General features: G+C 38.8%; 1 protein-coding gene across 4 annotated transcripts; it reads right to left on the bottom strand.

The window, feature by feature from the left end:
• Positions 1-402: 402 nt before the first annotated feature.
• On the bottom strand, positions 403-6,779 carry LOC103425032 (TMV resistance protein N-like). 4 transcript variants are annotated; one of them, XM_070822005.1, is made up of 8 exons: positions 5,992-6,779; positions 4,562-5,654; positions 4,179-4,454; positions 2,871-4,091; positions 2,115-2,725; positions 1,916-1,997; positions 1,185-1,811; positions 403-1,093 (listed from the first exon to the last, which is right to left on the bottom strand). In XM_070822005.1, the coding sequence occupies exons 1-8, from the start codon at positions 6,492-6,494 to the stop codon at positions 563-565; spliced, it is 4,944 nt and encodes a 1,647-aa protein (XP_070678106.1). In that variant the 5' UTR covers positions 6,495-6,779; the 3' UTR covers positions 403-562. The 4 variants fall into 4 exon arrangements, with proteins under 4 accessions (XP_070678106.1, XP_070678107.1, XP_070678109.1 ...); XM_070822006.1 differs by having other exon boundaries at positions 1,185-1,808; XM_070822008.1 differs by having other exon boundaries at positions 403-1,064; positions 1,185-1,808.
• Positions 6,780-12,999: the final 6,220 nt, after the last annotated feature.

The following is a 12,999-nucleotide window of genomic DNA, read 5'->3' as shown; positions in this document are numbered from 1 at the left end:
TCGCACTATGATTGGCATCTGATGTCGGCAGGTGTCACACTGTGATTGGCCTCCTAGTTGGAGGGAAACTCTTCTAGGTCTTTGACGGTATAACGTTGACTGGTGCTCAGTAGTTTCGGGATTGGTCAAGTATGGTACAAACACCATTATTGTTTTCGTTTGCAGAAGAGTAAGCTTTTATGTCCCCTTTCTTCTTCATGTATTTTTTCTTTTTCTTTTTCTTTTTTTTCCTTGTACTATGAGGGGTTTGGTTTATGTCCCCCCTGACTAGGTGTAACTTCTTTTTTCTTTATCAATAAAATTCCCCTCATACCATCGAGGTTTCCCAAAAATAAGAAAAAAAGAACCCAAGTGAATCAGGTCGGCATGGTTTCAAACCTTCACAAGGAAGAAGACACCCCATTGAGCAACAAAACCCGACAACTAAAGGAAATAGCCTCCCACAAAGGTTAACAAAATTGATCCAATGAAAAAAAGACAAAAGGCTTTACAAGTTGTAACATGCATGCTTGCCCTAGTACTTGAGAATCAGATGATCAACATGTCTTGTACTATACCAATTTTAATTACCATGCCTTGCTTGTTCCGAATGATAACACTTGGCAGATAATCGGCAGAGGGTCAAAGTTTGTACGAGATCTTCCACATCCTCCTTAAACACTAGACGAAGACCACATTGATGCAGTCCTAAGCCTGGGCTATTGGACCCAAAAGTTGCCCTGACTAGATTGCATTGATTCAGCGAACCAGAAAATTTAGCACGTGGTGCATACGTAAACCAAGTGAAGTTGCAAGCATGCAACCACAAGGCTTTGTTTGTATGCTCTAAACCATGGAGTCTGACATTAGGAAGATTGGTGTCCAGATAGCAATAAAGTGCACGACTAAACTCTGAATCCGGAGTGTCAAGAATGACGGTTGGATGTTCGTGGATCGAGGCATAAGAACACGCAGCAATACCCATCCAGTTAGCATCATCGAACAAATTTGGAGGTAGTTGTATCTGTGCAGAACCACCTTTATTCAAATGCGCGAACCACTTGGGAATTTCAATTCCAGGGAACCTACATGTACGCTCAGCCACAGACCAGTCCTGTAAATCACAGTTGCATATGTGAGATTTGTATGAGAGAGATAGAGAGAGAGAGAGAGAGAGAGAGAGAGAGAGAGAGAGAGAGGGAGACCTGATTCCTGTAATGGCTCAAGATCAACTGAAACAGCTCTCTTTCATGCTGCGAGGAACTGAATTGTCTACTGAGTTCTCTATCAATTTTAAGACCTTGCCATCTTACCAAAGTTAGCCAATCTTCTACCATTTTTTTATTATACTTTTCAAAGAGGGTGGTGTCAGAGCTACGCAATATGCACTGGATGATTGTCTGTACAAATCCTTTTAAATCTTGCCGGTAAAAAACACGGTACCCGCACACTTGAACCTCAACGGCAGAGTTGTCAATTCTGAACAAAGTGCTACTTGAACTTGATCGAGTGAACCATTCCGGCAACTCTGCCTTTGGTATGTAAATAATCCAAAGTTGACTTTTATCACACATAAAATTGGTCGAGCATAGGGACAACTCTATATGAAAATTGCCCGAATTTACTTGACAAGAAACTTTATAACCCCCTTTTACTTTATGCCAGTCCAGTACTGAAATTGACACACATAGAGCAACTCCCATCCATTTCTTATTTTTGTAGAGAGTTTTAGGCAGCTGGGTTGAAACGGAGGACCCGACTCTAGGATTGAACCAAGCTGGGCTTCCACTTAAACCAAATTGATAAAATTGACCCATGTGGTGTAGTCCCTGCTGGAAAATGCATAAATGATTAATTAATGTGTATCTGTGTGTATGTGTGCGCCCGCAAGATGCAAGAGAGAGAGAGAGAGAGAGAGAGAGAGAGAGAGAGTGACCTCCAGATATCTTGGAAGAAGTGACTCAATATTCCTCCTTAAAAGAATTGTTGAACCCTTTTCGGCGGCTGTAAAATTCTCCCTGCAACCAGATAACAAATGGGAAGAAAAAAAAACAAAGGATTACTTTATACATACAGCATCACATAATGATCAAGAAGATTCTAGACGCAACAAAGTTCTGGTCAGAATATCATACCATTCCAAAATGTTATCCACCAAATTAAACCACCCATATTCAAGTTCTATAGCCTTATTAACCTCAATTGGATTGCAGTTATCTTGAGACGGGGTTTGATGTCGAAAACCTTCATGATCATCCTGCATAGTTTTGTGGATAAACCCTGCAACATCTTGCTTGTACACTAGACGAATACCACATTTTTGGACCTTCATGGATGGGTTGTCTGTCTCAAATGCAGCCCACATTGCACCTGATTTATTTAACATCTTCCGAAATCCCAGACAAGGTACATAAAACACAGCACAGACATTAGAACTAGATTTGACTAAGTTGCGGGAGTTTTCGGTGTCAAAGCCTAATGGCTCCACTATGAATTCACTAGTTCCGAATTTGCATCGATAGAAATAATTAGAAGTTTCTGAACTCGATCCAATGTGAGAAACAGCAGGATCTCCTTTGACTGAGAAAACAGCACACAATGCAACCCCAATCCACTTTTTATCTTCATCCAAATCTGGAGATAGAGGGATTGCTATAGATTCTCTGGTAGCAGTATCAGTGTACCACTCTGGAATTTCAGTACGAGTAGAAACAGATTGATAGGGCGATGCCGTAAAATCCAACCCCTGAAACGTAAAACAGAAAACGATTAAAAGTTATAAAAGACAGATGATCAGTTTCTGTGCAAGTTGTCGCGTGTCATACTGACAGATAGAAATAGCCCTATAAAAGAAGAGAGAGATAGAGATAGAGATAGAGGGAGAGAGAGACCTCAAGGTCTTTTTGAAGCACTTGAGCTGGTACTGAAAACTCATCGACTGCTTTCCATTCTGGATGCTCAACAGATGATTTGAGACAACTGACAGTTGTAGTTTTCATTCCCCCTATAGTTGTTGAAGTCCACGAAGTTAAATCCTTGATGTTTCTCGAGGAAGGAAAAAGTTGTTGATTCTGAGAGGGAATGAGGTGACTGATCGTAGTAATTCCCGTATCATTGGAAGTCCATATTTTGAATTGACTTTTGAAATCAATCAGTGCAATGCAATCATCCGCATTCACTTGTCGAACACTTAAAGGAAGCTTCTTAGGCAGCAATTGAAGTTTACTACAATGGCTCACGTTCAGAGATTTAAGATTGCAGAGTTGAGAGATACCTTCTGGTAAGGAAACAAAATTATTACCACTTAAATTTAAGATTTCTAAGGAGAATAAGCTGCCAAGATCATCCGGAACTTCTCCCTCTGTCAGATTGCAATCACTCAAGTTTAGCTTTGTTAAGGAAGTTAAACCCGAGAATGAAGTCGGCAACAACAAACTCAACGGACCTTGGACCTTTTTACCCCACCACCAACAATTAAAGAGTGAATGCCATGATTTTGGAGGAAGATCCTTACATCCTTGCAAGGAAAGAAACTGTAGATTCTTCATATCTAGAATGAATGATGATTCTCGTATTGCAGTTCCACTTATATCAAGCCTCTCCAGACATTCCACAGAACTCAGATTTGCCGGCATCTCGTCAAGCTCTGAGCAACCTGATAGATTCAGAGATTTCAGAGACGTCAGATACTGAATGGTACTTGGAAGATGCAAAAGGTTTTTGCAGTCTTGTAAGTTCAACAAAGTAAGGCCAAGCAAACACTCAATAGACGTAGGTAATTCCTGTATAGCAGTTCCATCTAAATGAAGCTCCAACAGGTTTCCCATATATCCTCCAATTTCAGGAAACTTCTTGAGTCTCGAACAGGCAGAAAGAATAAAAATCTCAAGAGATTCCAAGCTAATGGAAGGTGGAAGGCTCTCAACGCGTTTGCAGTTTCTCATATTCAACAAAATAAGTTTTTTGAGAACTCCAATGGAGGGGTGAACCTCGATCAATCTTGTACAATCTTGAAGCACTAGTGTCTCAATATTTGGAGCCTCACTGAAGTTTGGGGTCTTGATCAAGTATTTGGAACCACTCAAATCAATAAACTGTAGCATTCTCCAACTCTGATATAATTTAAAGAATAATTATTCAAATGATATGAAACAAATAAAATGGGTTGATATATTAAAAAAATATAATAAAAAGCTTACTTGATTTCCCCTCCATAGTTCTTTAATAAAGCTCGAATGCATGATGAGTTCAACAAGATTATTTGATTGAAAGTTTGATGGAAAAGAACTTAAAGGACATCCATGCCATTCCAAAAGCTGTAACTCATTTGAAAGATATTTGACACACCCAGAAAATGTCACATTACTAATTCTGAGCAATCTTAGCTTGGGCATCTTTGGGAAGGGATCAACATTCCAGAAAACCTCCTCTTCTTTTGGGAAATTCAAGAATATACCTTCAACCGCAATTGTTCCCTAATGAAGAAGAAGAAAGAATTAGTTGCAGGACATACTGTAAAATATTACGAAGATGATAATAAGTTCTAACAATCTTGGAACCTACATTTATACTAACATTTTACCTCATCATTTACAAGTACATGGATGATATCTTTGGGAAGCCACAACCTGCTACGTTTGCCCGGCTCTTCACTGCATTCTCGACGAACAATCTCCCAGCCTAATTCTTGTATCAAATCATGCATCCACAACTTTCTTCCGAACAGAGTTAGTAGAGATTTTTCCATGAGAACTGCTATATCAATGTCTGGACGATAGCCGCAATTACTTTCCAGTATTCTTATTACGTGATCTTTATCCTCCCCTTTAAAGAAACATGCAATGTCCAGAAATACTGTCTTTTCTATGTCATGTAATGCGTCAAAACTAACTTTAAGCACATCAGTAATTCTTCTGTCAGGATTTTCTTTTAGTCTGTCCAAAGCACTTGACCATACTTCTATGCTTCTACCAAAGAGAAATGAACCCAAAACTTCAATAGCTAATGGGAGGCCATTAGCATATTCTACAACATTGTTTGATAGCTCGAGAAAGTCTTCTCCGACCAGGTCTTTCTTGAATGCTTTCCGACCAAAGAGCTGAAGAGCTTCATCATCAGTTAATGGCTTAACCTTATACATTTTATCCACTCCATATGTGCGTAGTAAATGCTCATCCCTTGATGTTATTATGATCCTACTCCCTGAACCAAACCAACTATGACCACACAATGCTTCCAATTGTTCTAATTGATCCACATCATCAAGAATGATAAGAACCATTCTAGTACGCAGTCTCTGTCTCATCTTTCTCATCCCCATATGGATATTATTTATATCTACATTACTCTCAAACAGGATATCTGAAAGAAGTTGCTTTTGTAAATGGACTAGACCTTGTTTCTCAGTTACCTCTCTAACATTGGCAAGAAAGCTGTAAGCTTCAAACTGAGAACGTATCTTATCAAAAACTACTTCTGCAATGGTTGTCTTACCCATGCCCCCCATCCCCCAAATCCCTAACACACTTACATTGTTCAACCCCGTATCCAAGCAAGAAAGCACTTCTTTTACGCGAGAATCCATCCCAATTAAATCTGTATGTATACTTGAGATTGTTTGATTTACTTTAGTGAAAATATATCTCACAATATCTTCAATAATTTTGGATTCATATCTGCAAAAAGTAACACTGATAAGTGACCACCTCATGGTATGTTAATCAGCACCACTGCACCAATCAAAGTGATAGAATGGAATGTTTTATATTGTATGTTTTTCCATGAGTAAATTGGGTAAAACTACCAAGCCGAATTTTATTTTTTAAAAACGACCTATACCATAATTTCAAAAGCATACAATCTGTAGCCTTTTTGCCTGTAGGAAACATTAATATTTTTTCGAACCACAGGCTTAAATTTGTTTTTCAGTCCTTTTAAATTTTGTTTCTTTAATTATTTTGAAGTGGTCAGACAGCTGGCTTAACTACGAAAAAGATATTAAAAGCAGCTTACCCATCTTGCAAATACCATCCAGAGAGATTGGCTACTTGAAGAAGAGCTGTTCTCCACCTTTGCAACTTCTCTATATTTTCTTTAAAGGCTTCTTCATGCTTAGAGAAGGCTATCCCGAAATACCCTGTTTGTTTTCGTACCTCGGATGGATCCACGTCATAGAAAACTGGGAGTATTGTCTGCCCCATCACTTTCATGCATTCAACTGCCTTTGCAAGCTGATCCAAGCACCATGCTGAATTGGCGTAATTTCTTGAAAGAATGACAAGTACAAACCTGGATTCTTCGATTCCTTTCAAGACTGTTGCGGAGATGGCTTTTCCCCTCTCAAGTTCTTCATCATCTCTAAACGTGAATATTCCTTTCCGGTTCAAAGCAGCATATAGATGATCCGAAAAGTTTCTGCGAGTGTCTTCGCCTCTGAAACTGAGGAAAACATCGTATGTCCATCGAGAGGTTAGAGAAGAGAAAGAAGAAGAAGGAATATCATTTTGGGTGGTCATTGCAGGACTAAGTCAGGGTGTAAAGGTCTGTTTTATGAAAAATATCAATTCAAATGGTGTATGCAAAAACTGACAATCGGAAGAACACAAGCATCTGTTTAGCTCTTTCAAGGCTAGTTCCGTGTTAGGCTTAAAACTGCAGTATTTGGGGCAACAGCCAAAGCACAATCCACGTGAAATATGCTAGTACAAAAGTTGAGGTGGAATGTTTACCCAAAAAAAAAAGTTGTGGTTGAAGTTTTTCGAAAGCGATGGTCTGATTACTGATTAAGGAGGAGGATCAACGGGAACAACATTTAGCTTTAGCTGCTTTAATAAAAATCATCAACATTAACATTACTTTTCAAAATGCGGCAGCTACTTTTTTCTTGAGCTTTCACATAACTGTAGCAATATATCACTAATAAAAAACTTCAGAGCTAGTCCCTTTAATCTGTTCAGTGGGTCTAAAAACCTACCAACCATGGTGTTTTCTTTTCTACTAATCCCATGTTACGACCCATTCCTAAATTTACGGTTTTAATAAATTTAAAACGAGAACTTATGAAAATGCCTCTGAAGGCAAAATCATTGACTTATGTTGACCCTCGTATTGTGAGACGTGGTCTTGTAGTACTCGTCGCTACAAACGCGTAGGTGCGAGCGGAATTAAATTTGGAACTAAAATGAAGATTTTACAAAATTCGAATCATCGGGGCATTTTGGTAATTTTAGCATCTTGGGAGATATTTTTCTATTTCGTCTTTTCTTGTCTTGTTTGGTGAGCTGGTGGGGCCCACTTTTGATTTTTGGTCTCCCGGCCCTCTCTCTTTCCCCTCTCCTTACTCTCTTGCCCCATGAACCCTCTCTCTCTTTCCCTTAACTCTCAACTCTCTCTTCTCCCATCTCTCTCTCATCTCTCCCTCTCTATGTGAATCACCCTCCGTACGGGCATAACACAAACAAACAACAAACAACAACAACGACAGCGCCACCTTGATCACCATGAATCCAGAAATGATGGAAATTCCCCCAAACCCTTTCCTCCATCATCAAGTAGAAAACATAATACTTGAGCATCTGGCAAGAATAATATGTTTCTTAAAAAAAACGCTAAACCGTCTAACAATTCAATCATTAAACGTTACATTGCGACCCAAGATAAAGATAAAGTTCATAGTTCGTGTGAAATCCCGTCCCCAGATTTCACTGTTCAAAATTTTGTATTTCGTATTCGTAGTTTCGACGCGTATATTTTTTCGATAAGTAAAAGGACGAAATTGCCCCTATTGTACTAAATGGAATTCCTCGCGGATGTATTTGATCCTTTCAATATTTTCCAGATTTCTTTACATATTCGAATAGCACATCTCAATTCGAATGAGTGAGTGCAAACGGAATGTAATTTGGAGTTATAACAAAGAAGTTATAAATGAGCAAAGAAAAGGGTGAAATGGTCATTTGACCATTATCTGGAAGGCTCCAGATTTGTTGGAGCAAAGATCAGTGAAGCCACGTGTGTGGCTGTGATGGAAAGGAAATGAGAGAAAATGAGGGGTGCAGACCAATGAGAGGGGAGAGCAAGGAAGGAAAAGAGGGTAGGGAGAACCGGCCGACCGGGTTCCCTCCCTTCGACCTGCGACCTGACTCGGTTCCCTTCAAAAATTTTGATGATTTTTCTTCGATATTTCTAGTGAATTACACTGATCCACCACCTACAAATGGATCCTCGACCTCCCTTCTCCCATTTTCACCAAAAAACTGAGAGTTTTTGGTCTTGGTTTTGCAAGAATTGCACCGATGGCATCACGGGGTTCACGGCGGTGATTCACTATAAGGTGATTCCTTCAACCACCACCACCATTAGCCTTCTCTTGAGCCCAGGAACAAACCCCAAACAAGTTTGGAGGCGGCGCAGTAGCAGAGAAGGCCAATCGAAGTTCACCCATTTTTGGGTTTCCAGCGAATTGAGGATGATTTGAGGTGTTTTCCAGCTGAATTGGATTTCGGCCTAGGTATGAAAGTTTTTCCTCTCATTGAGATCTACATGCCTGTAAAATTTGGTAATTTTTAGAATTAGTCGAAAAATTAGGTTTTCGCTCGCCAGAAACTGCCACCTGCGGCAACACGTGGCCAATGGGCCGACGATGCCTCTTTAAGTTAAATTCAATATCCTAATTTCATATTTGATATCCATTTGATGTGATTTGATTGTTTGAACCTCGTTTCATTAGGGTTCGCCACTTGACTATTGTAGCGAATGACAATCCGACTGTTGGATCGTCACCAAACCTTAATGCGTTATAGCACATAATATTTGAAAACATTAGAAACTGACGGATTGGGAATCTGATGTATGGATTTTTCCGAATTGAATTTCTAAGTTTGTAAAATCAAACGTTGACCGCCACTTGAATTGGTGATTGGCGGAGATCCGACCGTTGGATCGCGATTAAATTTTAGTATGTTGTTTTATGAGCATAATAAGGACCTTAGGAAGTTATGGATTTGAAATCCGGTATGTGGATCTTCCGGATCGAACTATGTAGGGTTGTGGGCCCTACCGTTGACTTTTGGTCAACATGTCTCGATTCATTTAAAATACTAACATTAGTACTACAGGAGACTAAGTGAAGTCTAATGGGCCTACATTGGTTAGTGAGTGACTTTAATATATGTGATATGGTTATTATCTTGGTTTTGTATTTAATGTCTTTTGTGGATATCACTTGATTTTATAAAATGTGATTTGATTGTGTATTAAAAACATTTATGAAATGTGATTTGACATGCATAATTGAAATGTGGTTTGATTTGCATGATTGATATGATGTGATGAAATGTGAGGGCTAGTTTGAAGGAAGATTTTGTGAAAACATGTTCATTTGAATAACATCTATAGCATGCATTTAACAATTAAAAGGCGGAATCATGCTTGCATGCATTAAAAAACAAAACATTAACCATGAAATTCAAAGCCTAGTAGATTGGTGAACCAAGACTCAACTCAAATAAAAGTGAGTTGAGAAATTTATACCTTTGTAGATTCCTCTTTGCATAAGCAAAGACTAATCACCCAAAGAGAGGGCCTTCATTCCTTGCTTCTTAGATCCATGGATTTGGATGGAAGAATATGGTTCTCCAAGTTCCCAAAATTGAGAACCTCTAAGTGTCTACACCAAGGTTAGATTGGAGAAGAAATGAGTGGCCTTGGAGGAGTGGGATTGCTAGCTAATCCCTCCAAGGGGGCCGGCCTCTTTAGAGAGAAAGGAGAGCTTTGTGTTCTCTCCAATTTCCTAAAAGAAACCCTTAATGAATTTTAGGCTATAAAGTTCTTTATATAGTCATTTCTTTAAATGACCTAAAGAACCAAAAACCCTAATTCAACACACATGGCCGGCCATATAAGGGATTTGGGCTTTTGAGCCTTTGTGAATCTTTATTCATTAAATTGTCATGCAACTTAAGTCAATGGGCTTGACGTTCGAAGCCCATTGGGCCTTAAGGTCCAAAACTATCCCGAGGTCTTTAACGAACTTATTCGTTTGATTAATTAACATATTAATTAATCCTTGCCATAAATAATTAAACCATTTAATTATTCTTACTCATCTCCATTGTTTCTTCAATCTCCACCTTACACGGTGTATGATCCATTAAGTTCCTTTTAGCGAGGCAGTGGGCGATTAAAACTCTTTCAAATCGATTGTGAATTGAAACTTACTTTCAATTCTCCCTTTAGTGATTATACACGTTTAGGGCTTCCACAAACCAAGAGTGACACCTAGCAGCATATCATGGTTACCCAAGCTAATCAGAAGAGGTAGAGAACCTATTAAGTTTAGGATTATAAATGCAATACGGTCTTTCTCTAATACAATACTCTTGACCACATTGTTTGGTTTGATAGTTTATTCATGTCTACTATCCAATGTAATTCGTGTGCTTATATGATTACCTTGAATGTGATTTGGAACGACTTTCCTAAATCTCATTCATACTCTGGCCAGAGATTCTTAATCATATCATAGAGTATTCTCGCTCAAACGGTTTGAAGGTTAGAGATCCCTTGTTGCGCATTCACTTGCCTCCATAGCTAAGTGGCTTAACCCCAATTATGCCGTGGACACCCTCCTTTTGGAGTGACTTTTGACATAATCAAAGATCAAGGACTTAACCACAAGACAACTATGATGCCTCAGGTCAAAGGACTACTTTGCATTATCCCAACCATGAGTTCTCATGTGACATGAATATGAGAACTCTTCGTTGATCGTGTTCAGTGAACTCATTCTTTATTGAGCACCTACGTACTTGTCTTGATGTCACACACACCATTGACTCGAGACTAGTCACTCTCCCTGAGAGAAGACATAGCACGTACTGATCTTAACGGACTGTCAATGCCCAATTGGCAATCCTATGATCAGGAACGTTTAGGATGTGTCTACGAAAGAATGGTCTCATGAATCTAACTTCTTTAGATCTCATTCTCCCAATCACATATTCCTTGGACTTATCGTTTAAGCATATAACATTTATATGAGACGGCTTAAAACAATAATCTTTGCCCTTGATATTAAACTAGATTAGTTTAACATGTGAAATGTCCGTAAAGTATCATCATATGATTGGTTTTAGGGCACATTTCCAACATAGTTGTGGATATCACTTCATTGATCTGTTCTAAATTTATTATTTGTGCTTAGTTCAGTTTGTTGAGCCTTTGTAAATTGAGACCATATCCAACCAAACGAGGGCCAAAGGGCCATAGGGCTCGTTTTAGCTCTGTCACAAAAAACCGTCTCCAACCGAGGGCCATAGGGCCAAACATAATTTATTATTTAAATTTAAAAACTACAACAACTTAAATTTAAAAACTACAACTTATATTTAAAAACTACAACAACTTAAATTTCAACAACTTAAATTTAAAAACTACAACTTATATTTAAAAACTACAACAACTTAAATTTAATATCTATAATCATCCGTCATTGTAAGAGTATAGTCGGAGGTAAATAACTACCCCCGGGTCATAATTTCATTTTTTTTCCTATCAAAATAGGCCTTACTCATTGGACTGTAATTCGAAGCGTTCCTTTCCATATTCTTATCATCCATCTCTTCTTGTATTTGTTTGGCCAGTTCTTCATGCCTATGGTTCCTTTCTTCCGCGGCAAAGGCATTTTGCTCTGCCATTAATCGCAATGAGGCCGCCACTTCCTGTTGAGCGACGTAATCATCATTTGCCTTGCCCTTTTCCTTCAACCTTCAGGCCTTGTTTTGTCTCATAGCCCTAGGTATGGAACCTTCACCCGAAGACTGATTTTCTACCCTTATTTGTTGAATGGTGGGAGATCCATCATCATCCATATCTACAGTTGAGGATGCAGTTCCGAACACCGGCATATGACCTACTCTATGTTGAGGTGGATCTTCAAATAACACTCACCCTTTACAAATTTCCCAACAACTATGATGCTGAAAGGGTTTCGAGCTGCCCTCCATATACAATTCATTCGCTTGGCATACCTAGAAAGTATAATTACAAAAATTAAAGGAAATTAATTTATGAAATTAAATGTAATATAATTAAATATTTAAAATAAATTGTGAAAACACTTACTTCGTCGTAGTAATTGGCGCCGCTTTCATGTCTACTTGCGGCTACTAACAGTGCTTGATGCCATTTGTTCAAACTTGGTTGAATATGTTTCTTCCATCTTGAAGAACAACTCTCGTGGTTTTGGGTATTCGATGGAGTGGTGCATTCGTAGAACTTTAAGTATTTTTTAGACACACGAGTCCAAACACCATCACTTGTTTGAGAACTCCCCCTCACACTATCTTCTGAGACCCATCTACAAGCCCTGCAAAGAGCTTCATCTTCGTTTCGGGTCGAAGTCCTACTTTTCAATGCATCTGAGGCCATTTGAAAATTATTGAAAAAATTGAAGGAAAGATTATTGGAAGAGGTAAGAAAATATGAGAATTGAAATGGTGTAGGAATGGTGAAAAATTTGTGAGGAATGGTGTAGGAATGGCTTAGGTATTTATAGGAAAAAATGAGAATTTTTAAGAATTTAAAAAAAAAAATATTGGCCCAAAATAAATAAATAAATAAATAAATAACCAACGGTAACTTACGTCAGTTAACTGTTGGGGATTCAAAATTGAGCCTAGCCCGAGGCTAGCTAGCTGGCTTATTTGGGCTGGCAAGTTGGCCCTTTTTTTGTCCAGTGGGGCCCACGAGCCCTTTGGCCTAACCCTCGGTTGGAGACGGTTTTCGAGCTACTTTCGGCCATCTGGACCCTTCAATTGGAGATGGTTTGAGTAACTTGAGTGGTCCGGAATCGTATCCACTCGAATTTCGTTAAGAGTTTCGAAATCCCTTATAGAATCGTATCCTAGTTTGGATTCCCTTGAGTGGTCCGGAATCCCGCTTGGTATTTTGGTTTCGTTAAGTGGTCTGGAACCCTATGTTGTTGGATTTCATTGAGTGGTCCGAAATCTCATTCTTCAA

The sequence above is a fragment of the Malus domestica genome, chromosome 05 (genome assembly GCF_042453785.1).
Source record: "Malus domestica chromosome 05, GDT2T_hap1".
NCBI classification, from domain to species: Eukaryota; Viridiplantae; Streptophyta; class Magnoliopsida; order Rosales; family Rosaceae; genus Malus; species Malus domestica.
The sequence above is the reverse complement of the archived record's forward strand: the minus strand, read 5'-3'. Positions and strand labels throughout refer to the sequence as shown.